Source organism: Eulemur rufifrons, chromosome 25 (assembly GCF_041146395.1).
Source record: "Eulemur rufifrons isolate Redbay chromosome 25, OSU_ERuf_1, whole genome shotgun sequence".
NCBI lineage: Eukaryota > Metazoa > Chordata > Mammalia > Primates > Lemuridae > Eulemur > Eulemur rufifrons.
In genome coordinates this window covers 2578648-2606011 of record NC_091007.1, presented here as the reverse complement: position 1 = coordinate 2606011, position 27364 = coordinate 2578648, and the positions used below count along the sequence as shown (strand labels likewise).

The following is a 27364-nucleotide window of genomic DNA, read 5'->3' as shown; positions in this document are numbered from 1 at the left end:
CCAATCCTACCTCCCCGCACCCCAAATTTGTTAACTTAGAATTCATTCTTTCATGTTTTCTCCATGTTCACGTACTCCTAGACAAACATATGTGTACATAGGTATGTCAAGTATTGGGAAGGGGCTGAGATTTTACCCTACTTACAAGCTAATAAGTTTGTTTGTTACCATTTCATGGATGCCGGCAGGTAACAGGAGACTCCAGGGTCAGAGACAAAGGACGACTTATTACTCACAGTGAGAGCAGCAGTCAGAGCATCCGCATGTGTGCCCTTCCCCAGTTCCCATACGGGGACACAGAGAGGGCCAGATGGCACCCATGCATGCAGGTGGTTTGCGCTGCATGACAGCAACCCCGGCTTGGGGAACTTGACTCTTTAGTAATGAGCACCAAGCCCACCTGATCTTCGCCCCCCAGAGGGAGAAACTCTCTTTATTACTCTGGACATTAGGCCAACATGCCTTCCTCTCTGGAGGGAGATACCACCTGTCTTCCAAGGCTGTTCACTGTACAAACATCCTCGAAAAGATAGTTCAGAGCAAAAGCAGCTAGAGCCTCTGCTCGCAAAATGTGCAGCGATACCAGAGACTCACGGGGAATAGTCTCCTGGCAATATATACATATTCATTTATTCATTCATTCATTTATTTGCAAATTTTTTTTTTCGAGTGCCTGCTACCTACCCAGCACTGTTCTGGGCGTTAGGGGCACAGCAGTAGCAGAACACACAAAACACCCCATCTTTCACAGAGCTTGAATTCTAAAAGGGGCAGAGACAGACAAAACAAAGTATATAAATAACTTATAAGTATATTGGTAATTGAAAAGATTAAATACCAATGAGAAAAATAACACAACAGGGGAAGATGGGGGGACCCTGCGTACATTTGCACGTATGAGATTTCTGACCATTGCTTTAAAACCAGGCATCATATAGAGACAGCTAATGTTCATTGAGTGCTTCCAACGTGCCAGGCATAGTTCTAAGTGCTCTATGTGTCATGACTTAATTACTATTATAACAGTTCTTTGAGGCATCCTATAGATGAGAAAACAGATTCAGAGAGATGGAGTAACTTTCCCAGAATGACACAGTGGGGAAGAGATGGTAGAGCCAGGATCTGAGTCTCAATAATCCAGCGTCTGAAGCTACGCTCTTAACTAATACACCAAATGTCTTCTCAATTCTATGCATTTTTCTATCCCTTATAATTTTCACTCAGCAATTCCTCACTTGGCATAGCTCTATCCACTTTTTACAATGTCTGATAACATTCCATACTGCTAGCACACCAGAATTTATTAAGCATTCTACTATTGATGAGTTCTCAATGTGTTTCCAGGGCCAGGCGTGGTGGCTCACACCTATAATCCTAGCACTCTGGGAGGCCGAGGCGGGCGGATCGTTTGAGCTCAGGAGTTCGAGACCAGCCTGAGCAAGAGCGAGACCCTGTCTCTACTAAAAATAGAAAGAAATTAGCTGGACAACTAAAAATATATAGAAAAAATTACCCGGGTGAAAAAATTAGCCGGGCATGGTGGCGCATGCCTGTAGTCCCAACTACTCAGGAGGTTGAGGCAGGAGGATCGCTTGAGCCCAGGAGTTTGAGGTTGCTGTGAGCTAGGCTGACGCCATGGCACTCTAGCCTGGGCAACAGAGTGAGACTCTGTCTCAAAAAAAAAAAAAAAAAAACGTGTTTCCAGCTGTTGCTCCTATAAACAATGCTGCAAAAGAAACCTTCTTTCATTTATCCCATTAAATGAGTGACTTCAATTCTGTGGCTTAGATTTTCAATAGGAGGATTGCTGATTCAAAGTGCGTATACATTTTAAATTTTGATAGAGGTTGTCAGGTTATTTTTTGATACTGTTACTCTTAACACTATCTGTCTTTGTGGGCAGTGATGAGTACTTACATTCCCATGAGCAATTGATACAATGACTCTTTTTGATTTTGCAGTCTTTTAGATACAGTGATATCTCATTGCTCCTTTAACTTGCATTTCCCTGACTACTTATGGATTTGGACATGTGAAAATATGTTCGTTATCAATTCAGAGTCATTAGTCTGTGAATGGTTTTTTTCAAATCCTTTGTCCATCTTTTTATTGTGGTTTTTTTATCTGCCTAATTGTCAATGTATCAGAGATCTTTGTGTGTTATAGATACCCTCTGTCTTCTGAATTGGAAGACTTCCCCCTAAAACTGTCATTTGTCTATTAACTTTGTTTATTGGTATCTTTGCCATATAAGTTTTAAGTTCCTAAGTAATAGATAAGTTTATCTCTGTCTTTGTAACCTCTAAGTTTTCATTCTTGGTTTCAAAGATTTTCCTGACCCCTTGGCTTAGACTGTTGGTATAATCTCTTAGAAACCTCTTAGAATTTTAAAAGTCTTACTGTCACGTGTATTTTAAATTTTTAACACTAACCTTATTCACCATCCACCTGGTACCAGAACGGTCTTTCCAGCCGCACACCTGGCACGTCATGCCCTTGCGTGAATGTCTTCAGTGACTCTGCAACACCTATGGGACAGACTCCAAGGGCATACACGGCCCTGCGTGGCCTGGCTCCTGCCCGGAGCCTCAGTTCACCCAGGAGCTCCTTATAGCCTGTGCCCCGCCATCCGCCTCTAACTGTGCTTCTCTGAACGTTCCGTGCTTTCGTTAATGAATAGAGTGTGGATGCCAACAGCTGCTACTCTCCCACCATTGCCAGGACTGCAGGGATTTGCTTGATTTTTTCTTCTGAATTAATTAGATATCCTTTTTACAAGTTCCTTGGCATCACATGCACACGCAAAATATTTACAACTTGGAAAGCAGGGGTATCTTTGTGTCCGAGTTTCCATGGTGCCTCACAGATGCTGGCCTGGTTTTCCTAAGATGATTCACTGCTGTCATTTAAACCTCCTGACAGCAGCCACTGTGTCTTGGTGGCAGCTTCATAGCAGGTGTGTTTAAGTGTGTACCCAGGATTTGTGACTGTCATGGAGGAAGAAGTTCACACTCACAGGTCCCTAGAAACAGGCCCCAGGGCACACACCATGCAGGGCCACGCAGGGAAGTGCCAGACAGGGCGGAGGACAGAGCATGGCCCAGGGCTTTATCAGGGTTTCATGCTACAGAACGGGCGAGGCAGGGCAGGTGTGCTGGACAGGCTTAGGATTGGACAGTTGGAACAATTAATGGGGGAGCAGGCTCGGGGTTATAGGGGTGGTCCCTAGTTGTCTGGTACCTGGCCCTGGTGTGACTTAGGACAGAGGTGTACTGGCTTCGTGCTGGAGGGTTAGAGGGAGGAGGTGGTTGGGGGCGTGTGCTCTGGAGTGGTGGGTTTGCCCGTCAAAGGTGGGCTCCCAGGGGCCTCGTCTGCTGTCTCTAGGAACGAGCGAGCCCTGGGAGGGGCGTTGTCTCCAGGATCAGAGTCCCAAATGTCAGAGTATCAAGAATAGGGAAACTGAGAAAATACAGTCCATCCAGCAGGCAGCGTGATTCTGGACGTCATCACCTTGCTGAGCTGAGGGTGGTATATGTGTCTGTGTCCCCGTCCCCAACTCTAACCACCATGATCTGTCCTTTTGAGGAGGTGTATGCAATGGGGGGCTCTCCTATATAAGGATGATAATTGCATTTTATACTTCTCCTTCTCTAAATACAAGGAAATATTGCTAAGTAGAACTTATTACCGCAAATAGACAATTCAGAGCGGATGATTTTTCCGTATACAGAGAGGTAAAATTATTTCCCCAAGGAGGTAAATCCAGTAGTCAGGGAAGTGCTCTTGACTTCTGTTTCATGGAGTAGCAACATGCTCTATGTTCTTTTTCTTAAAAAGGAGAGGCATTGAAGTTTAGTAAAGATTTTGGACCCATGCTCCAGTCTTCTCCTCTAAAAAACAAAAAGAGCGCAAAGTTAGATGATTGCTAAGGTCTTCTGCCACCTCCAAAACATTTTCTTCTAATGGTCACTAAAAGATTTTTAGATCAGAAAAAAGCAGCAAAAGTTAATCTTCTAGGAAGAGGTGCTGAGGCCCGAGTTCTGGCAAATCCCCCCAAACGTTCCTCCGTCACATTCCAGATGGCCACATGGGCAATTCAGGACATCCTCTGGGTGGCTTGATTTTAAGTGACTCACATGACTCATACAAAAACCTTTGGTCCCTTGAGCAGCTAATTAAGACACTCCCTGCCTCAAATACTTTTCCATCTGTTCTGCCTTTGTAGGAAAAAATAATGAAGAAATTACATTATGTCACAGGAAGAGTCCCTTTTTTTTTGCCTTTTTTTCCAGTTGACATCCCAAAACCAAATTAATATTTAAATATAAATATGGAAAGCATGTTGGATTTTTAAGAACTGTGCACGGGGAAAAGTTGAGGCAACTGCTTTATATCCTTCCTTTCATGACGTGTTTTCATGAACCTCTGCCGTGCAGAGCTCGCGCTTGTTGTTTTAGGGTCATGTGTTCCCTGACGATGACACCTGCCTGTCCGATATTATTCTCACAGTGTGTCTTCCTTTCTAGTTATTGTTCCAGAATGTGCTGTGCTTCATTCCCACTGCCATGTCTTCTACATTCTTAGAATGTTCTTTCTGTTCTCTTTCACCACTTACAAATACTGCATCTGTTTTAAAATCTTTTCTTACTTTTACAGACTTCACTGATTTTCTTCTGAACTCTGGAAGATCTTATAGTAAAGGTCTTTATCTATCTATCTACTTATCCATCCATCCATCCATCCACTCTCTCCCTGTCCTCTCTCTCTCTTGATATCTGTATCTCTCTCCCTCCATCTTCCTATGTTGCTTATATTTTTTGCACTTTCTTCCCAACTTGATTATAAATTCCTTGAGAGAAGGAACCACATATAATATTTCTTCTCAAACCTTCATAGAATTTAATCTATAATAGTGCTTCATAAATACTAGTTTACTACATTTCCTTTTTTGGTATATATATCATTTTCTTTCATTGTTTAGATTCAGAAAATTCAATTCCATAAATAATTTTTTTTTTTTTTTGGAGTTTTTCTCTATCCCGTGAGCTGTGGGGTGAAAACAAAAAAAGAAAAAGAAGAAGAATTCCTGGTTTCTGTTCCCCACGTTATTACAATCTAGTAGGGGCAGGGTAAGCAGCTGGTGACTGTTGGGCGGGGCGTGGACTTGTACCGAATGGATCCTAGTGGATTCTAGAACGACGGTGCTGTAACGGGGCTGTGGCGTGTCAGCAACAGCAGGAACTCCCGGGAGAATAATAACTGGGCAGAAACAGAAAAACTCAAACAGTTCCTTGAGACTTTTTTAAGCCTGTCTCTTGGGCCCATGAACTATGCTTCATATTTTTCATGTACTATTGTGGGAAATTCTGGTACATCCATAATCTTTTTTTTTAATTTCAGCATATTATGGGGGTACAAAAGTTTAGGTTACATATATTGCCCTTGCTCCCCTGCCCCCCGAGTCAGAGCTTCAAGCATGCCCATCCCCCAGACGGTGCACACCGCACTCGTGTGTGTATACACCCATCCTCCCCATCTGCCATAATCTTAATTTAAGGGATAAGAAAATACTGTAATAAACTTAATATGGTGTCGGGTGCCTGCTGATTTCCACATTTCAAATTAAATACAATTATTCCTTATAAATAAGAACAAATCAACATGACATCAAAAATAGTCTCAAATGTACCAAGTGAAGAAGATTTTCCATTACTTTAAAAATAGTACCGGCCGAGAGCTATCTCACTGAAGGGGCTGCATGGTATTTGCAGTGCTGTGTGGTCAGAGCTGGAAACTTCTGCTTATCCAAGATGTAAACATCATGCGTCCTTCTCTCCTTGGTACTCTTTTATGTAAAAGCGTTCAGAGACAAGTTGATAAGGAGAACTTTGGGAATGTATCAGGACATTGGCTACAGGCAGAATAGATTCTGGTTAATGTCCTGTGTCTTCAGGGTTTACAGTTTAGAGGTTGATAGCTGAGGTTCATAAGTAACTTTTGAATCGGCAGCAAAGACTGAGTTATGTGTAGCGTGCTTTCGAAGTTCTATGTTTTGTTGGTGGTCTAGCCACCATCACTGTGAGAAGCCCTGAGTGGCCAGGTTGCTGCTGAATCCCTTTAGGAAAGAGGCAGGATTGGACATTAGGGTCCTTCGATGCCACCCCAGATTGACCACCTGTGTAACCTGGGAGAGTCCCGCAGTTGGTGGCTTTAGCCTACGTGGGAAAGCGAGGGGACTGGACTCCAGAGGCTCTTTTTATGTATATTTTGCCTTTGCAATTCATACTATATAGCAATTTAAGCAAGGTGAAGGTAGATCTTTTTGTTCAGTGGTAGCTTGCGTTTTCCAAAGGTGGTGGCGCTTTTGACCCTCCACCCTGCCCAGCCCATGGAGATGGGGTCTGTGCCCTCTGCCTGGGAAACTGAGTGCGCTTTTGTGACTGTTTTGACCAACGGAGTATGATAACAGTGATGCTGTGTGATTTGGGAGGTTAGGGCATAAAAGGGGATGTGACCTCCACCTCACTGCCAGGAAAGCCACCAGGTGACTGGTAACATCTATGACTCCCAGGTGGCCAGTCTGACTCACGTGTGTGGTCCCCGTGCTGCGAGCTGGCCTCCACCTGCTCGTTTGGAAGAAGTACATCGAGAAGCTCTGGGTCAACATGAGAGGGACGGACACCAGCCAGCCCTGAGAAGAAGTATGATGAGTGAGACTGTTTTAAACCACGGAATTTTTAGAGTGATGTGTTAAGCAGGGTGAGATACCCGGAATGTAGACAGAAAAAGAAAGGCGAACATTAGGTGAAATTAAAGCAGTCAGCACAGTATATATTTATGGGAGGATATACAAAAACTGTTAAATATTGTCTCTGGGAAGCAGAACTGTGAAATAGCGTGGGAGGGAGACTCTCATATACTTTTCATTTTCTATTCAGTGTAATGTTGAAGTTTTTACCATGTGCATATGTCACTTGATAATTTTTTAAAAACTAGTTTAAATTTTAACCAAACTGAAGAATGATAAAGCTGAGAATACCTGATATTAGTATTTTATGAATTCACAGGATTTTTAAAATTTATTTTTATTTATTTATTTTTTGAGACAGAGTCTCACTCTGTTGCCAGGGCTAGAGTGCCGTGGCGTCAGCCTAGCTCACAGCAACCTCAAACTCCTGGGATCAAGCGATCCCCCTGCCTCAGCTTCCCCAGTAGCTGGGACTATAGGTGCCGCCACACCTGGCTAATTTTTTCTATCTTTAGTAGAGACGGGGAGGTCTCACTCTTGCTGAGGCTGGTCTCGAACTCCTGACCTCAAGTGATCCTCCCGCCTCAGCCTCCCAGAGTGCTAGGATTACATGGAGGGCTTGTTAGATCACAGATAGCTGGGTCCATTCTCTGAGTCTCTGATTCTGTGGGTTTGGGATGGAGTTTGAGAATCTCTAACAAGTTTCCAGGTGAAGCGACTGCTGCCAGTCTGGGGCCCACACTTTGAGAACCCCTGCTTTCAAATAATTCCTTCTCGGACCAAATTTGGAGAATTTTCTTCTCTTTTAGTCAAAAATCTTTCAAATATGCTCAGATTTTTTTTTTACTTGATCTTTTCTTAACCACACTCTGTATGTTTATCCCTTCCGGCTTTCTGAGAAAGCTGTACATACCCTGACATTTTCCCTCAGCTGTTCCCATCTGTCTTTAGATTTTTAGAGTCACCAAGACTGGAAGTTTGGCCACCGCCTGTCACAAGGACGAACAGTCCTGACACCTGTGCATGGAGCACCTGCCCGTACTGTGTTCTTGCTCTGGTACCCGCGCTCACCCTCTCGTGGGGGGTTTGAGCCTCTCTCAGACGTGCTTTGTATTTACAGCCACTTCTCTAAGATGGCGCATAAAATATCTCTTTTGTATGAGACACACCTTAAGCTTTTGGTGGTTTGCTGTGCAGAGCATCCTTGGACTCAAATGTCTTTCAGTAAATATTTGGTTTAAATAGAAGAGCCCTCTGTGGTCACCCTTGTGACACAGGCTTTGTCATCACCGTTGGATGTCACAGGAGCAACAGGCCTTGATATCAACAGATCATCACCTTCTATTTGTTTTGAAAATAATTACAGCCCAGGGCTGTAAATACATTAATAAGGCAGATGAGGATTGAAATAAACACTTCCCAGGTAGCCCACAGTCTCTACAGGAGGGAGTAGGGTCCTATTATAGTAAGTTGGTTGTAGTGAACATTTATTGAGCTGGGCTAGGGGGTGAGCACAGGAAGATGAGTAGGATGAGTCCACAGAGAGCGGCCAAGCAGGCTTTGCAGCAATATGCGCTCTCACTAAGCTCGACTTCCTTCCGTCTATGAAATGGGAATAAAACACGTACTTCAAGTATCCGTCCCGAGACTGTAATGGGATAATGTCTTGCCTTAGTCTGTCTGCTTGGGCTGCCATAGCCTCTCTGTGGCTTAAACAACAGAAATGTGCTGTCTCACACTTTTGGAGGCTGGAAGTCCAAGGTCAAGGTTCTCAGGGTTTGGTTTCTGGGGAGGGCTCCTGTCCTGGCTTGCCGATGGTGTGCTCACGTGGTCTTTCTAGCTGCGTGCACATGGAGAGAGAGAGAGAGCTGTCTTGTGTCTCCTTTGGTGAGGGCACTAATCTCATCATAGGACGCACCTTCATGATCTCATCTAACCCCAATAACCTTCCAAAGGCCCCATCTCCAAATATCACCACATTAGGGGGTTAGGGCTTCAACATACGAATTTTGGGAGGACATAGCCTGTAACATGCATGTCAATTCCTTGGCCAGTCCCTGGAGTGAGATAATGGCTCTGTTATTCGGGGCTTTTCTCAGGAATGTTCCTTCCTCCTTTAGCCTTCTGCTACCAGCTGTCACCAGATGTAGCATGGTGCAAAGGCTGGAAAAAACCCTGAATGGTTTTAACAGGCTTTTAAATTTACTCCCTCTAGCTGCTGCCCTGAACAGAGATTTGGGGATAAATTTGAGGAGCACAGACTTAGGCTTTCCTTCTTCTGGGTTCGGATCCCCCCAGTGCTCTGCTGAGTTTAGTATCGATTCGTGTCTCACGCTAAGGTGGCCGCAAACCAGGTGGGGAATCCCTGGGGCATCGTTTCTCTAAGTGGATATTGGGACCGATTTTAAAATATGAGAATTTCTTTAGGCGTGTTCTGATGTTTTGATCCATTCAGCGGTCCTGTAAATGTGATCTAAACGTGATAACTTTTGTTAAAAGAATGATATCTGTCACAAAATTTACTTCTGAAATTCTAGTGATTAATTGCATTGCTTAAGCAATGTGTATTTTCCGTTTAATTGGAAATCGTCACTGTGTTAAAGGTTTGCTTGTATGTTATGAATCGGTTGTTTCACACGTGAAGGGAGTGAGTGGGAATTCAGGACAACACACAGAAAGGAGAAGGGAATCGCAGGCCACAGGCTCTCAAATTGAGGATTATTTCCCTCGTAGGGAAAAAGAGCCTCACCTCCCCCTCATGTTCGAATCACGCTTTCATGCATTGCTGAGACTGCTGCATGGTTTTGTTCCTACAGAAAACTAAGCCTTTGATGACGGAATTCTCGGTGAAGTCCACCATCATTTCCCGTTATGCCTTCACCACGGTTGCCTGCAGGCTGCTCAACAGGGCCTCGGAGGACCAGGACGTTGAGTTTCAGATGCAAATTCCGGCGGCCGCTTTCATCACCAACTTCACGATGTAGGTGACGCGTGGGTCGGAGACGAAGATTTCCATGTGGGGCGGTCGGGGGGGGCCTGGGATGATGTGAGGGCCACAGGCTTGGGAATTCGTGTGCTGGTAGATGGTGTATGGGTGGAAGGCTGACTCGTTTGTTCCGTCCTCTCTCCCTCCTTCCTATCCTTCCTTTCTTCCTTTCTTCCTTCCTCCTTTCCATTCTCTCTTCTTTCATTTCATTCCTCTCTTCTTTCCTTCACCCTTTCCTCTTTCTTTTCTTCCCTCCTTCCCTCCAACAAATGAGTGTCCATTACAGGCCTGCTACTCTTCGAGGGGATTGATATATTTCTATGGAAAAAACAATGCTGGCTGGGCGAGGTGGCCTGTAATCCCAACACTTTGAGAGGCCAAGGCAGGAGGATCTCCTGAGGCCAGGAGTTCAAGACCAGCCTGAGCAACATCTGAGACCTCGTCTCTACAAAAATTTTCAAAAAAATTATCTGGGCACGGTGGTGCACGCCTGTAGTCCCAGCTACTTGGGAGGCCGAGGCAGGAGGATCACTTGAGCCCAGGAGTTTGAGGCTACACTGAGCGAGGCTGATGCCACTACACTCTAGCCTGGGCCACAGAGTGAGACCATGTCTCCGGGGGGAAAAAAATAAAGACAATGTCACTCTACTGCAGAAATTCCAGTGGGGAGAAATGGTCAATAAATTAGTAAACAAAATAGTAAATAAAATAATTTCAGACAATTGTGACTGCTATAAAGATAACAAGTCAGACTGAGAGGGGCTTCGTCAGGCAGTGCCGTCAGGAAGGTCGAGTTGAGACGGGAGCCACGAGGCGGCCCGAGACCTCTGACACTCTGCATTGGCTAGCTTTCCTCTTCTTCTGATCCAAGAGGTAAAGATATGCAAAACAGGGTGTGTGTTGGGTTTCGTGTTTGGTCTGGACAAGATTCGAGGTGGTGAATCCTCATGGAAGTTTGAGCCGATCTTGTGATCGTTTCCTGCAGGATGACAGGGGCACCGAGGGCTGGGTCCCACCGTTTGGACCTATTGCACATTGCCCTGGGCTGAAGTGAATGATTCCAGGGTAGTGCCCTCGTCCGGAATGCGTTCTTTCTGCATACCCAAGAGGCAAATAAAAATATTTTCTAGGGTTGTCATGGTTATAAGAGCCGCGTGTGAATTTGTCTTGGAACTGCTCGCTGGTAACACAGCTCGGTCTCTTGTGTTTCAGGCTTATTGGAGACGAGGTGTATCAGGGTGAAATTACAGAGAGAGAAAAGAAGGATGGTGACAGGGTGAAAGAGAAACGGAATAAAACCGCAGAAGATAATGGGTAAGTATTGTTTGATTAAGGAATTAAAAATCCACTTCAGCAAGGTGGCGTGTTTTCCATCCTTTTGCCTCCTCATCTTGTTCTCTTCTCGACCTCCAACTATTTTTCTCTTTCTTTTTGGGGGGAGGGAAGACAGTGTCGCTCTGTCACCCTGGGTAGAGTGCCATGGTGTCATCATAGCTCACAGCAACCTCAAACTCCTGGGCTCAAATGATCCTCCTGTCTCAGCCTCCCAAGTAGCTGGGGCTACAGGTGCAGACCACCATGCCTGGCTAATTTTTTCTATTTTTTTGTTGCCCAGCTAATTTTTTTTTTTTTCTATTTTTAGTAGAGACAGGGTCTCGCTCTTGCTCAGGCTGATCTCGAACTCCTGACCACAAGCGATCCTCCTGCCTCGGCCTCCCAGAGTGCTAGGATCACAGGCGTGAGCCTCCACACCCTGCCTTCTTTTTCATTTTTATCAAAATAAAAATATACATCTAGTTGACAATATATTAATAAGTGTTTATGATAAAAAGGGAAATTTTACTGTACTCATCCCATGGTTCTCTCTTCCTAGAATCATCCACTTCTAATATTTCTATGTTTAGCTTTCTTCGTAGTTACCTCCCTAACACTAAATACTGTGATAGTCATGCTTTGATGCTTTGTCTTGATTTCTTTTTCTTTCTTTCTTTGGTTTTTTGGAGACAGAGTCTTGCTCTGTTGCCTGCGTGGAGTGCAGTTGCATCATCACAGCTCACTGCAGCCTCAGACTCCTGGGCTCCAGCGATCCTCCTGTCTCAGCCTCCCAAGTAGCTAGGACTACAGGGGTATACCACCACACTTGGGCTTACTTCTCGATAAAAATAAGACATTATCTGTTGAGTCTCTACTGTGGAGAAAGAGGATTTAGCAAATTTACAATACTCCTACTTTCCCTCTGTATTCCAAATTTTCGTATTATTATTTTATTTTTTATTCCATGTGTTAATCGGTGTTGAGGCCATCTTGTACAGTCTTTACTGTCAAGTCATTAAATGATAACATTCCCTCTCTTAACCTTCACTCTGCCTCTCCTGTCCCATTTCCTGTGCCTGTCTTTTGTTACCTAATCATTTATTTGGTATTATCATAGTTATTAACATTTAAATTCTGATCTGTAACAATACTTGTACTCTCTGTTTTGTCTCTAAACTGAATCTAAACGTTGACAACCAATAAATAGCATTTGCTTTTTAAGGGCTGTATAACCAACATTAACTGCAGAGCCATACAGTGCATGAAGATTGCATTTCCCTCGCTATTAGCCTGACATGAAGGGCTCCATAACCTTTGCAGAAAAGTGATCTTTGAATCTAGATAAAATGATGTGAACCTGTACACCTGATTCATAAAAGGACATAGCTTTGAGAAAGCCAGTTCTCTAAAATCTTAAACTGTCAGAAACTTTGCTGTTGGACATCTCACTCTTCTCTGGAAGGCTTGAGCCAAAGGTTCACTGTGCTGCAGAAAATCAACCTAGGTTCAGAGCTTCAGATAAGGGGGTTTCAGACACAGAATTCCACATTTATCTTAATGTCATATTTACTAAGGACACACAACCTTGAGTCTGTTTCTCAGTCTAACTGATATCAACAGCTTTAAACAAAGCCATACTTTGCTTTCAGCCTGTCCAAACACTGTTTCCTTTAACTTTTACCTCCACTCCACTCTTTTCCCAATCCTATAATAAGCCTGTCTCTTTCTTTGTTTGGTGAGATGCCTCACGGTGCCTCTGGTATGTGGTCTCCCTTGCTGCAGCAAGTTATTAAAACCTAACTTTGTTAGACTACAGGTGTGTCCCAAGCAGTCTTTATCACAATTATTCAGAATCATGCCATAGTTTAGTTTATTTAGTTAGATCATGCCCTCTAAGTTTCTGATTTTCTTAGAGTTTCCCATTGCCTTTCTTATTTCTCGTGAGATAAAATTTAATTTTGTCACTGTTAACATTTAGCAAGACACATAACTCATTTGAAATGATGACAAGACAAATAGTTATGGCAAAATTTCTGCAAGGAATCACATCTGTATCACCCCTGATATTGAAAGACATCACTGTTGGGAAGACATTCTGATTTTAGAGCTGTTAAGACATGCTGTTAAAACATGGTTGTCTCCAGATCCATGAAATATCATCATTGCTTTGCAGCCTTATTGCAAAACTTTTCTCCAGGTGTTTCTTTTCATTTTCTTCTGTGTTGGTTTTTGTTATTTCTGTATTCCATATTTTCCTCTTTCTTGGTTTTCACCTTTACTTGGCTGAAGTGTATACTGAAGTAACTTTCTCAGAATGGATGCATGAGAGGTAAATGTTCTGAGATCTTGATTAATATTTTGGTCGTATATGAAATGTAAAGTCAAAGTAATTCTCCTTCTGAACTCTGACATTGAGGCATTGCTCCAATGTCTTATAACATCCAGTCTTATTGATGATGCGTCTCATGTGGTCTAATATTCCTTTTCCATGTTTTCTCTATCTGATGTTCTGAAGTTTTATAATGATTCATTTAGGCATCAGTCTTTTTTCATTTATTCTGCTCAGTGCTCAACGAAACTTTTCCATCTCAATACTTGTGTCTCTGGGAAAGAGGAGTGTAGGAAACCTATTGTCTTAGTCATGAATGCACATATGGACTTGGTCCCTTTGTCACTTCCACCTGGTGGTGTCCTACTGGGTTCAGAGTAGACAGTTGTCTCTCTCCATTACTGCAGTCCCTTCCTGCAGGTTCTAAGCTGTAGAGTTCTTGCTCTACCGAATCTCCCCAAGTTTTCTAGAAACCTTTGGGATTGTCTTACCCACTAACAGTCACCCTCATGCTTATTCCTTTGGTGAACACAGTGAAAGCATTCAGAATAATTTGTCTTTTTATAAAGCCTTGCAGTCGTTTATTCCTTACCTTTCCTCCTAAACACACCCACCAAACTTAACCAAGGTGTACAAACCTAACGTACTGGCTATTTTAAAATTACGTAAAGTGTCAGCATTCATTTGGCCACCCCTGTAAAGCGGAGAACGCAGTTCATACCCTGACTGCAAAGCTCTGTCTTCTAGCGGTTCACGGCCTTAAGTGTCCTCTCTTTGGATTGTCCCCTCGGTCTGTCCCGGGGAGAGGTGGGGAGGTCAGTCATCTTTGAAGTCTTTCCTATTCAGTGTTCCCCGACCCTTGGCGACTTCCTCTAGTGCAGGTCTTCTTCCAGGACTGATTTTTCTGTTTCCTTTCTCAGGACTCCCCACTGGTCTCCCTGGAAGCCGGTGGAGAGAGTGTGGCCGGTGCCCTGAGGGGGACAGAGGGAACCTGGCTCTGTCCTGCCCTGAACCCTCCCTGGGGCCCCTTTGTTCTTCCCGACAGGGAGAAGGGGACTGAAGTGTTCAGAGCCTCTTTGGTGATTCCCAGCAAGGACAAAGCCGCCTTCTTCCTAAGTTACGAAGAGCTTTTGCAGAGGCGCCTTGGGAAATACGAGCACGTGGTCAGCGTGCGGCCCCAGCAGCTGGCCGGGAGGCTGTCGGTGGAGGTGAACATTCTGGAGCAGTCGGGCATCGAGTCGCTGCAGGTGCCGCCCCTGCAGAACAGCCGGCAGAAGGGCAGCGGGCGAGGGGAAGGTGAGTCCTGATGCCGGGTCCCCTGCAGCTTCCGTGAGGACACAGAGCTGATCCTGGGCTCCAGGGACATCTGTGAGGGAGGACACCCCTCCACAGAGGCTTGGAATTGGGAAGACAGCAACCAAGCAAACACAGGCCTTGCACTTTATTATTATTATTTTTTTTAAAGTGCCAGGCTCTCATAGATTTTAAAGTGTTTAAATTCCTGACACAGTAATACCACGTCTAGGGATCTGTCTTGGGTAAAATATCGAAAATATTGGATATGTTATATGTACAAACCTCTTTGCTAATATTTGTAGTAGCAAAGACATTCCATCAGCCTAAATAGTCAACAATAACAGGGAGATTAGTAAATTACCATTATAAGACAATTCAGCATGTGACAGGGAGAAAAAGATGAAATTGTACATATGCTATAATATTAAATATGTCAGCTTTGTTAAACATGAAGTGATAAAAAAATAGAAAGTTATAAAAATAACCATTTTATATTAGGGGTGTGGGAATATGGGGTCATTTTCTACAAATCTGTTTTTAAACATTCAGCAATATGTTATATTCTTTCTAAAGCACAGTTGAGTTAAAGACCTTGTATGGGAGAAATTGTCACCCTCAAAGACTGTTTCCTGGTTCCATGGGAGATGCTGGTGGTTTATTATGTGTTGCCTCCAAACTCTGAGCTTGTCATTCTCAATCAAGGTCTAACGGAAGAAGCAAAAATATCGTCAAGGTCTCTGGCATTTAGAAATGGCATGAGGTACAAGACGCCATTCTTATGTCATATAGGTGGCAGTCATGTGGTTAGTGGGTTGTAGTTTAGTTATTAACTCTAACCTTGAAAAAAATTACTGCAAGCCTGCAAGACTCAGCCTCCACATCTGGAAAACAGGGATGATAACTACCTCCTAGGGTCATTGTAAGAGTTTAATAGTTGTTATCATTATTATTATGCTTTTAGAGTTGAGGGTCTCACTCTGTCACCCAGACAGGAGTGCAGTGGTGTAATCATAGCTCACTGCAGCCTTGAACTTCTGGGCTCAAGTGATCCTCCTGCCTCAGCTTCCTGAGTAGCTACAACTACAGGCATGCACCACCACACCTGGCTAATTTTTTAAAAAAAATCTTTTATAGTGACAGGGTCTTGCTGTGCTGCCCAGGCTGGTCTCAAACTCCTGGCCTCAAGTGATCCTCCTGCCCAGGCCTCCCAAAGTGCTAGGATTAAAGGCATGAGCCACCACCTGCTATCATCATGGTCATCACCTTATATATATATTTTAAAGCAGATCTCATTTCCCTGGTAAGAGCATAAGTGTCTTTGAAGGGAGGTCTGTGTCTGCTTAACCTTGGCCACTTGGTATTTAACACGGTGCCTTTTAAACAGTCCATGGCCAATTGAATGTCTTCAGATTAGAGAAGAAAGGAAAACACACACATACAAATGACAAAGAATATTTTATTTTATTTTATTTTTTTTTGAGACAGAGTCTCACTCTGTTGCCCAGACTAGAGTGAGTACCGTGGCATCAGCCTAGCTCACAGCAACCTCAAACTCCTGAGCTCAAGCGATCCTCCTGTCTCAGCCTCCCAAGTAGCTGGGACTACAGGCATGCACCACCATGCCCGGCTAATTTTTTCTGTATATATTTTTAGCTGTCCATATAATTTCTTTCTATTTTTAGTAGAGATGGGGTCTCGCTCTTGCTCAGGCTGGTCTCGAACTCCTGAGCTCAAACGATCCGCCCACCTCGGCCTCCCAAAGTGCTAGGATTACAGGCGTGAGCCACCGCGCCCGGCTGACAAAGAATATTTTAAATTTTTATTTCTCTCTAATCGTAATTTAGAGGGGGATTTTCCTATGCGCTACTGTAGGAAAGTTTTCTTACAGGAGGAAGGAGGCGGAGCATCTGTGACGTGTGTCTGGGGTGATGCGCAGCATTCAGTAATGTGGCACGAGGGGACGCTGGGCGTGGTCATGCACAGTAACGAAATGTGCATTTTGCCTGCTTTTCAGAGCCACTGTGACCCTTCAGAGCAGTGTACGTGTTGTGGGGAGTGTGTGTGTGTGTGTGTGTGTGTGTGTGTGTGTGTTAGGTTTGGAGGGCGTAGGAATTACGGTGGTTGGCCAAAAAGTTGCTTACTGTTTATATTCAGGGCCTGCTAGCATCTCAGAGGAATTTTTCCAGACCACTGATCTCTCGGGATCTGTTTATTTTTAAGAAAATTGTTTTCCTAGCTCTTTATACCAAAGCAGAAACTTCGCTGTCCAAAACATGGAGATTTCACAAGCATCTCCAGAGGCAGGTGCAGTGGGCTGATTCCTTTCCTGCCGTCCCCGTTCCCGTGGTTCCCAGCCCAGCTGTTACTGTCCCTGCGGCGGGGTCGCCCAGCAGCGCGAAGCACAGGGTGTTGTGATTTTGTCTGGACATCACCGCGTGTTTCCAGAAGAAGTCTAGGGTAGAGATCAAGCCAGAATTGGGCTTGCACCAGAACATGAGCTGTCCTTGCGTGGCTGTGGCCCAAGCCAGGACATTCCTCAGGCAGATCTGGCTGTGGTTAAGAAATCAGACTTCTGCAATTTGTGTAAGCAAACCTCTGACCACTCGAGACGCGTTTTCATCGTTAGAGATAACAATTCTAGATAAGGATTACTCTGTGTGGTGGATACTAGACAAAGCACTTTGCATGTAGTATGATCTCATTCATCTTTATAACAGCTCTTGTAGGGCATATTTTCTTAAATCCCCATTTTGTGTATGAAGACTCTAAGGTTGACAGAGGTTCAGTAATACGGACAAGATCTCATATTTACGTATGGATAGAAACAGAATTTAAGCGTAGGTCTGTCTGACTCCAAGTTCACGCCTTTGGAACTTGTGCTGTCCCACCTCCCCACTAAACAGAAGATTGTAAACTACTGAGGGTGTGAGTTCAAATCCCAAGTGTCTCCCTCATTAAATATAAAAATAGAAAGACGAAAAACAATATGATCTACCTTTGCCTTAGTTCATTTGTCTGGTGTATCAGGATTGGACCCACATCTATGGAACTGTAAATGAATGGGCTCCTTCCCAGTGTGAATGCCAATTCTGTGAGATGTAATTTGGAAGCCAAAGCACTATCATCTCTGATTATTAAAGCAGTTAACACAGGTACGAAATCTAAAGGATTAGAAATTGGTATAGGTGAGAGCCAAGACTCCCTCTCTGGCCTGTCTCTCCCCTGAAATATTCGGATGCTTCGTGAGCTCGGTGGGACAGAGTTTGGAATGAACACCTTCCTGGGACATCCCTGGGGTGAGTGAGCTTCTGAAGGTGGACACCGAGACAGATTTTCCACCTGTGTGATTGGCTCAAGGCTGGTCACTTGACTCTCTCTGTTCAAATCTCTTAAACTTCCTACTCTCTTACCCCAGGCACCTAAATTATAGACTTTGCCAAGATCCCAGTTTTGGGGGGCAGGAAATTTTCATTTATGACAAGACCCCTGAGGACTCAAGGCAAAATAGAATGAGATAAATAAAGTGAGAGGTAAGATACCTCACTTCTTTTATTCCCCTGTAGGTGTTACATCAGCGGCACTCAAACCTGGTGATGCTCTCTAGTGACTGAGGGGTTTAGAAAGAATTCCAGACACCCCAGTCTTACCCCAGAAAGTGAATTCCAATTTTTTTTGGGTGGGGACTAGGCAGCTGTACTTTTGGGTGTGGTATTCTGTAAATTTATCTTAAAAACTTAAAAATATATGAGTGCTTTTAAAATTTTTTAATTATTTGTAAAGTTAAAGAATAATGCTGAATATTTTTCCTACCACTGACCAGGTATAGTTATATGACTTTCATGGTTTATATTTTATATTCCTTGCTTTTTATCTTTTTTTTTTTTTTTTTTTTTTTTTTTTTTACTTTTACTTTTTGTAGAGACAGGGTCTCGCTATTGAGTGCCCAGGCTGGTCTTGAACTCTTGGCCTCAAGCGATCCTCCTGCCTTGGCCTCCCAGAGTGCTAGGATTACAGGCGTGAGCCACCGTGTTCAGATGTTGCTTGCTTTCAAAAAAAGTTTTATTGAGGTTTAATTTACATACTATAAAATTTACCCATTTTAAGTGTATAATTTGATGATTTTAAGTACATTTGCAGAGTTGTGCGACCATCTTCACAATTCAATGTCAGCACATTTGTGTCACCCCAGAGAGATCCTCGTACCCATCTGCAGTCATTCCCTGTTCCCACCCCAGCCCCAGGCAACCGCCCATTCACCCTCTGTCCCTACAGATTCCCGACAGCTGTATTTTTTAAAACACCTCAGGTGATTCTCATGCTTAGTACAGGTGGGAAACCATCACGTCGGACTTTGCAGTGGAATTTAGGGACATCAGCTATGTCAGGATCTTGACCTACAGAAGCAAACAAGATTACTCTTCAATTTCATGGGGCCTTCAGAATACTCTGACTTTGGATCCTCATTAAAATGTGTATTATTCCTCTTTTCCACCATGTTTGCACCATGAGATCCAGGGCACTGTAGAATTACCCACATAGGTGGCAGAAATACCTCTTCCCATCTCCAGCTTCTGCTCATCAACATGGAAACCGGAGGTGAAGAAGCACCAACAGGCCATCGTTATGGAGCATCTTTGTGATGCAGCCTCGGTGCTTTAAATTCGTATCCCATCTGCTCTTGGAGCAGGCAACGTGATCATTCAGGATGTTTTGGTGTCAACAAAGAGCTTATCAAATTAATGTGGTTCCACCGTGGCTTCTTGGGCTTGCAGGATCGCCCCTTCCCCAGACTCCTGAGCCTCAGCCTTCGTCCTCGCTGGTGGACACGGCTCCATCGCCGAGCTCGGTGGTTCCCAAACTTTGCTGCACAGTATAATCCCCCAGGGAGCTTTTATAACTCCGTTGCTCAAGTCTCACCCATGCCAATGAAATCAGAATAGCTGCAGATGGAAACCGGTTCTCGGTATTTTTTTTAAAGATCCTCGTGTGATTCCAACGTGCAGCGAAGTTTGGGGTCTACACTGTGACTTCTTGTTTTCTAGCATTGGTTGGCTTTCGTTCCTACCCCTTTCTTCCCTAAAATTCTTTTCTTGGTCTGGTGAGTCTGTTTCCAAGTCCCCCAATCACAGTTCCTCGTCTCTGTCAAAACTGAGGGACTCATGTGACCTCACCCCAACCTAACATTAAAAGGAAATTTTAGTTCCAAGAATGAGGAGACCTTTGTAACTGTTTTCATGTTCTCTGGCTGTCTGGTTCATCATTGGCAAGTGCCTCACACTCAAAAACACAGAAAAAAGAGTGTCAGTTTACTAAAAAGACAACCTACAGAATGGGAGAAAAAATTTGCAAATCATGTATCTTGTAAGAGTCTAGTGTCCAAAATATACAAAGAATTCTTACAACTCAACCACAAAAGGATAAAGGGCCCAATTAAAATATGGGCAAAGGACTCGACTAGCCTTTCTCCCAAAGAAGATATACGAGTGGCCAACAAGCGTAAGAAAAGATACCTAACACCATTAGTCAGTAGGAAAATGCAAATCAAAATCACACCCACTAGGATGGTTATAACGACGGGAAAAAAAGGAAGATCACAAGCGTTGATGAAGATGTGGAGAAATTCGGACCCTCACATATTGCTGGTGGGAATGTCAAGTAGTGCAGCTGCCGTGGAAAACATTTTGAGGGACTTTACGAAGTTAAACCATTTGATCCAGCAATTCCTCTGGGTATATACCCAAGATGATTGAAAACAGGTTCCCAAATACTTGCACAGGAATGTTCATAATAGCAGTATTCACAATAGCCAAAGGTGGAAATAACCCAAATGCCCATCAGCAGGTAAATATATAACCAAAATGTAGCACGTGCATATGTACGATGGACTATTGTCCGGGCATAGAAAGGAATGAAGTGCTGATAACATGCTACAACCTGGGTGAGCCCTGAGAACATTATGCCGAGTGAAAGAGGCCAGACACAAAAGGTCACATATTACATGCTTTCGTTTAGTTGACATGTCCAGAATAGGCAAATCCATAGAGACAGAAAGCAGATTGGTGGCTGCCGGGGGCTGGGGAGAGGGAGGAGCAGGAAATAACCACTTAATAGTTGCAGAGTTTCTTTGGGGGTGATAAAAATGTTTTGGAATTTACTAGAGGTGGTGGTCGCACGGCATTGTGAATGCACTAAATGCCACTGTTCTGTGCACCGTAAAATGGTACATTTTATGTTCTGTGACTTTCACTTGGATTAAAAAAAAAAAAATGAAAAAATTACATTGTAGGTTGTTAGAATCCACCTCCCTCCTCGTGGCCTGGAAGCAAGTTCGGTGTGTTCTCCAGCAGTTTTCTGTGAGTCCTTTAGGTGTCTAGCAAGGCAAATGATAAGAGTACTTGGAACTCAATTCATGGCTCGCTTTTTAATCTTATCACCCCTAGCTAAGCTTCCTATGAAACTTTGATCTTCAGATAAATAGAAGAACTAAGGAAGCTTTATTGGAAAGAAGAGAACCACTGGAAACACAGCTTTATGGTCTTTCATATTGGAGAGGGGGTGGCTTGACGCTGTACCTGTCTTGGAGAATAGGTTGGTGACCATCCACATATGCTGTGAATCCAAGTCCCCTTGGCCTCCAAATGTTTTCTACTAGCACAGTGTCTTGTATTTCAGTAGATGCCCAATAAGGAATTGACTCGAATCTATTTTAAAGTTTTATTATGTTTTTCTTTGGTCTGTTAACATCATGACTCATCTTGCTCAGCAGGCTCTCCCAGGGTTGTAGTCTTAGGCACCTGATGTGCTGCCTGGCGTAGGATGAGGGCATAATTGGTATTTGTTCCTTGAACTAAGGAATAAGTAACTGCTGGTTATGATAGTGCTATTAGGTTTTCAGTGCTCTCCTGGCGTGCGTTGGTGAATTTTGCCACGTCTTGGGTTTGGCTCTTATGTTGTTACGAAGCAGGGATTAGAAGACAGAATTAATAATTCACTTTGGTTCCAGAAGACTTTGGTTACAAAAATCTAGCTCTAGATAAATCCGCCTTTGCTAGGGTTGCCAGGTAAAATGTAGGATGCCCAGTATCATTTGAATTTCGGGTAAACAATATGTCCCGTGCAATATTTGGGACATACTTATACTAAAAAAACAAAAACTCATTGTTTATCTGAAATTTGGATGTAACTGAGCATCCTGTATTTTGACTTGCTAAGTCTGGCAAACCACCCCCCATTAAAGGGCTGCATTGTGACAGATGGTTAAGGCCCCATTCCTACATTCTTGCCCCAGATCCAGGGTCCACTCAGCAGCTGGAAGGGCACGACCCTGTTTGGCCTCCGTGAAATCTCTGTAAATTGGCCAGGAAACTATCTAGTTGTTCTGAGGGTTTCCAGCATTGCTCAGCACAGAAACTATTCAGGTATGAATCATTTGGCCCAGAGTTGGCTTTGTTTTGATTTTTAATGCCAGTATGAAAACCCGAGTTATCTTGTTTGTTCTGACATCAGCTGTCATTTGTAAACCCTGGGGAGTGGTGCAAGGTTTGGGCTTTGTCTTTGTCAGCCTGCTGTTCCCTGGGAGACCTCGCTGTGTTTCTTCCTTTTTCCTGTTGTCCCGGTTTGTTGTTACCTTGTGTGTATGACACGGTCCACCACAGCTGTGGCTGAACCCAGAGGTGGGTCCCAGGATGTGACCCAGGTCACACACAAGAGCATCTGCCGCACCCACTCCGACACTGTCAGGATGAGACACTTCAGTTCTCTCGAAGGGCTCCTCTGCCATCTGCCCAACCACGTGCTGGTGCGTTTGTTCCATTGTTCTCGCGCTCGGTGCTTGGCGAGCCTGTCGTGAGCTCTCACCATGTGTCTGGCGCTGTGCTAGGCGCCTGGGATCTGAAGATATTAATATCTAAGACATTGTCACCACCGTTGCAGAACTTAGAGTCGGCAATGCAAAATTATTTTTAATTTTAAATTGTGGGGAAAACCACATAACATAAAATTTACCGTCTTAACCATTTCTAAGCATTCAGTTCAGTAGCGTTAAGTATATTCACATTGTTGTACCACCGACCTCCTGAACTTTTCCATCTTCCCAAACTGAGACTCTGTACCCATTAAACACACACGCCCTGTCCCCTCTCTCTCCAGCCCTGGAAGCCACCGTTCTACTTTCTGTATCAATGAATTTTTTTTTTTTTTTTTTTGCTTTTTTATTTTTATTTTTTTAATTAAAAAAAATTTTTTTTTTTTGAGACAGAGTCTCAACCCGGGCTAGAGTGCTGTGGCATCAGCCTAACTCACTGCAACCTCAAACTCCTGAGCTCCAGCGATCCTCCTGCCTCAGCCTCCCGAGTAGCTGGGACTACAGGCATCACCATGCCTGGCTAATTTTTTATATATATATTTTTAGTTGTCCATATAATTTCTTTCTATTTTTAGTAGAGATGGGGTCTTGCTCTTGCTCAGGCTGGTCACGAACTCCTGAGCTCAAACGATCTGCCCGCCTCGGCCTCCCAGAGTGCTAGGATTACAGGCGTGAGCCACTGCACCCAGCCACTGTCTCAGTGAATTTTAATACTTTAGATACAAGTGGAATCATAAGATACTTGTCTTTTTGTGCCTGGTTTATTTCACTTAGCGTAAATGTCCTCAAGGTTCATCCATGTTGTAGCATGTATCAAAATCCCTTTTCTTTTTTAAGGCTGAGTTAGAGTCCACTGTATGCATGGGCCACATCTTGTTTATCATTTATCCGTGAATGGGTACTTGGGTTGTTTCCACCTCTTGGATCTAGTGACGAATGCTGCTATGCTCTTGGGTACACAAATATCTTTTCTACATGCTGCTTCCAGTTCTTCTGGGTCTATATACAGAAGTGAAATTGCCAGATCATATACTAATTTTATTTTTAATTTTCTGAGGAACCGTTGTACCATCTTCCATCACGCCTGCACCATCTTACGTTCCCACCCACAGCGTACACGGGTTCCAGTTTCGGCATATCCTCACCAACACTTGTATCTTCTGTTTTTTTTCTTTTTGATAGCAGTCATCCTAGTGGGTGTGTAGAGTTGGCAGTTTTGAATAATAAGAGAGGAAAATGCTGTAAGGCTGAACCTACAAAAGGCTGCCCAGCCTGTCTCAATTGTTAGATGGAGTTCCACCTGCATGCAAGAGGAAAACGTAAAGAAATTTAGCAGAAGTCTCTCGACCTCCTATTCCTTGGCTGCTCTAGCACTGCTTTCGTCGGGCTTCCGTTCTGTTCAGTTTCACGCGCTGTGAGCAGCGAGTGTCTGAGGTCTTCAGTGGACACTGGCGACTGCAGGGGGGCTGTGTGTATTTTCGGGGGTTAATAGTGCTTACGCTGCTGTTTGCTGCTGAGCTAGTGAACGCTCCTTTTCATGCATAGTCTCCCTTGGGATGTCAATCAAATGTGGAAAACTGAGCCTCAGGAATGTTATTATTTTAGGAAGAAAGAACACCGAGTAAGTAGCGAAGAAAGCGGCTTTTCCGAGAAACCTGGGCAAACAGCATTTAACTATAAAATACTAGAGTTGAATTTGAACCCCTTCGGCTGTAAATTTGCATTATTAGTCTACGCTACATGTTGCTGTCCTGTCTATGTGACGGTATTTTCCGAAAGGATTTAAAATACCAAATGTCAGTGTGGGGTAAAGGAAAATCTTTTTCAATGAGAAAACGGTCACCATCATGACAAAACGTAAACTCTGTGTTATCAAAGAGAAAACTGTATGTAGTGAGAGGCTGGTGAAGGTATTTAGCCAAATTCCCTTTCATCCTCACTGCCTCGGCTTTGCCAGCCTCTCCGTCCTCGCCTGGGGCGCTCGATGTCGGTCTTCCCGCTGCCATCAGAGGGGAGTCACACAATTATCCACAGTACCTTTGGCTGCCATATATTTAAGAAATTGCCTGGTTGGATCCCAGGTGAGCAGGTTACATAAACAAACAGCCAGTTTAGCCTCTCTCCGCAGAGGAAATGAGCAGGCAGTGTGTGTCGGGAAGGCCTTTTGTCAAAGCACCAGGTGCTGACTGTTTTTCTCCCACAGCAGCCAAAGCCAGGGACGGCAGGAAACGGCCCAGGAATCCCTCTGTCCATCTGCCCAAAGGGTCCAGCCTCCAGCCCACGTCCTTGAGCATGGTTCCTTGCGTCCAAATCTTGTCACCTTTGCACACTTTCCATAGCAGTTGGCTTCCTTTGTTCCCCATGTGGTTGTCTAGGAGGAGAATGTTTATTTGTGACTCATGTTCATGTTCCAGGACAAAACTAAGGACACATGTTTTGTTCTCTTCAATCTTTATGCGCTATATTTAAAGTGCTTTGTCATCACAAGGTAGAATCAAACGGGGGGCTATTTAATAGCAGTTACAGGCGTGGTTCTTAACTCTCTTTTGACTCCTTGGGGCATGTGGTGATAGCTACAAACCCTTCCTTCAGAAAAAAATATACATATGCACTTAACATGCAGGACTCTGCATGTCATTTCGGGGGGCTTTGGACGGATACCGGCTCCATTCTGCCTTACAAAAATTGTTCTTGATAGAAATATATTGATACATTATATATATGTCATATATATATTGAACTCCCTGTTATGAATGTTCATTATTCAATGTCTGTCCTTTCCAAACACTTATTTGTTTTTTTATCAAGCTTTTAGGAGTATAGAGAAAGCCATGATGACAAAATGTAAACTCTTTGTTATCAAAGAATATTTTTTCTCTGTAAGTTGCCTGTCAGAATAGACAAAGAGTACAAGAAGCTACTTCTGAAGGGGAAGAGGGTGGGAATAGTATGCATTGAGCACCTACTGTATGCCAGGCACCATGCGTATGTGATATCACTTAATCCCGACCATGACCCTGTGATTGTGGAATCAATTGTTCCTAGTTAACAGGCCTGGAAGTGGGGCTCAGGATTAAGTCAGTCATTGATTCTGTCCTGCTCTAGAGCCCACTGTCATTGGTACTATGTGACTTCCAAGGAGGACACAGCTTCTTACTCACAAATGTGGGGCTTTAGGAGGGAAGAGAGCCTCCCGGGTGCCCTGGGGCTGCGAGACAGAGCAGAGTCGGTGGGGGGAGGAAGAGTGATTGGTGCATTTTCCCGAGGGTGCACGACAGGGTCGTCTTGCGTGGGACCACCAGTGCTCGCAGAGGGGTGGCATTAGCAGACTCGGCCTCCCCCAAAGCAGGGCAGCCCCCGAAGTTCGCTGCCCCCCAGCCAAGTGGGCGAGGAGGAAGGGAAACAGAGGAGGAAGAGATACGTGCTTCTCATTGGGAAAGTAGGTCAGATTCTTCCCTTTTTTGGTCCGCTCCCAATCTCTCTCCTTGTGCTCTTCATTGTCCCTGGAGTGCAGCCCGTGACTCCGAGGGCCCTGCTGGGGACACCAGTGTGCCCGGCAGGATAAGCCCGACTCACAGTCAGGAGAAACGAAACAGTATCATGCTGCTTTAGGATTTTGGTCAGTGACTGTGGAGCTTTTTCCCTCCTCCTCTGCTAAAAAGAGGGTTTTGTTTTCTAGAGCTGTTACTCTGGAACTGTTCCCAGTAAACTTTTTCTAAAAACCAGGTAGTGGAACATGTACTGGGTCACACGTCCTGTCCGGCGGTTCACAAGTGGACGTCGGGTCAGGAACTGGGCTTCTGGCTGGGTGACCACACTGAGGATCAACCCGCTCCTTGGGCGTGGAAAATAAGCCCATTTAGGCGAATCTCATGAATGTTCATCACGAACTAGCCAGCGCCAGAGGTCAATAGGAAACCATCATCATCATACGCCATCCTTTCTCATGGTCGATCTGAAAGAGCCCAGTCACAGGAATTATGAAGAGAGAAATTATACTTTCTAATCCCCAGGGCTTTCATGCGGCCGTGAATGGCATTAATTCAGGGTCCTCGTCAGAAGCATTTTCGTGGGAGAGATTTGAAGCAAGACAAAGTAGGCACACACTGGCATTATAAAGAGAGTCAAATCTATTTACTGCAGAATCTTAGAGATAATCTAAGTGCTGCCTAATGACATACAACACATTTCATTGACTCTTGTCTGTGTGTAAGGCACAGGTCTGTTTTCTACGGGCTCTGTCCCCGAACAGAGCATTGGGGACATCCAGGTATTTACTGGGTTCGCTGTTGCTGTTTCATGTTGGTTGCAGAGGCTTGTTAGAATACACATCGCCAAGTTCCACCCCCACCCCACCCCGAGCGTCTGATTCAGGGTTCCCGGGGCGGGCCGAAGAATCGGCATTTCTAGCAAGTTCCCAGGTGACGATGCTGCTGCTGGTCCCAGATCGCGCTGTGGGACCTGCTCTATGCCATCCTGCAGGTGATTGTCCCCAGGTTCACTCGATGGGAGGACTTGTGACATCTGCCGGTGCCAACAGCACGTCTTTCTTAGAGTGTGCAGACACCGCACGGAAAAGTGCTCCGGGTGACTCTATCCGGGGTCCTAGCTCTGCTGGTATTAAGGGATCATAAGGCCTGGGGCTTGCATTTTGTTCCTTGTGATAATGGTTTTGTGGTTATGTTAGAAAGAAAGTTGTTACAGTCAGAGATCCACAGTGAAGTAGTTAAGGATGAACTATGACGTCTGGGGTTTGTTTTAAAATACTCTTGGAAAAAAAATGGTGGGAGAATAGACAAAAACAGATACAAAAGATTGATAAAAATG

At 44.2% G+C, this 27364-nt stretch overlaps 1 protein-coding gene across 1 annotated transcript in view; it reads left to right on the top strand.

Annotated features, from left to right (window-relative positions):
- The window catches only part of ITIH5 (inter-alpha-trypsin inhibitor heavy chain 5), a 65603-nt gene that overhangs the window by 5861 nt on the left and 32378 nt on the right, over window positions 1-27364 (top strand). The window contains exons 3-5 of the mRNA XM_069458667.1: window positions 9565-9728; window positions 10947-11048; window positions 14423-14673. Of these exons, the coding sequence (XP_069314768.1) occupies window positions 9565-9728; window positions 10947-11048; window positions 14423-14673 (517 nt within the window). The remainder of the gene's footprint in view (window positions 1-9564; window positions 9729-10946; window positions 11049-14422; window positions 14674-27364) is intronic.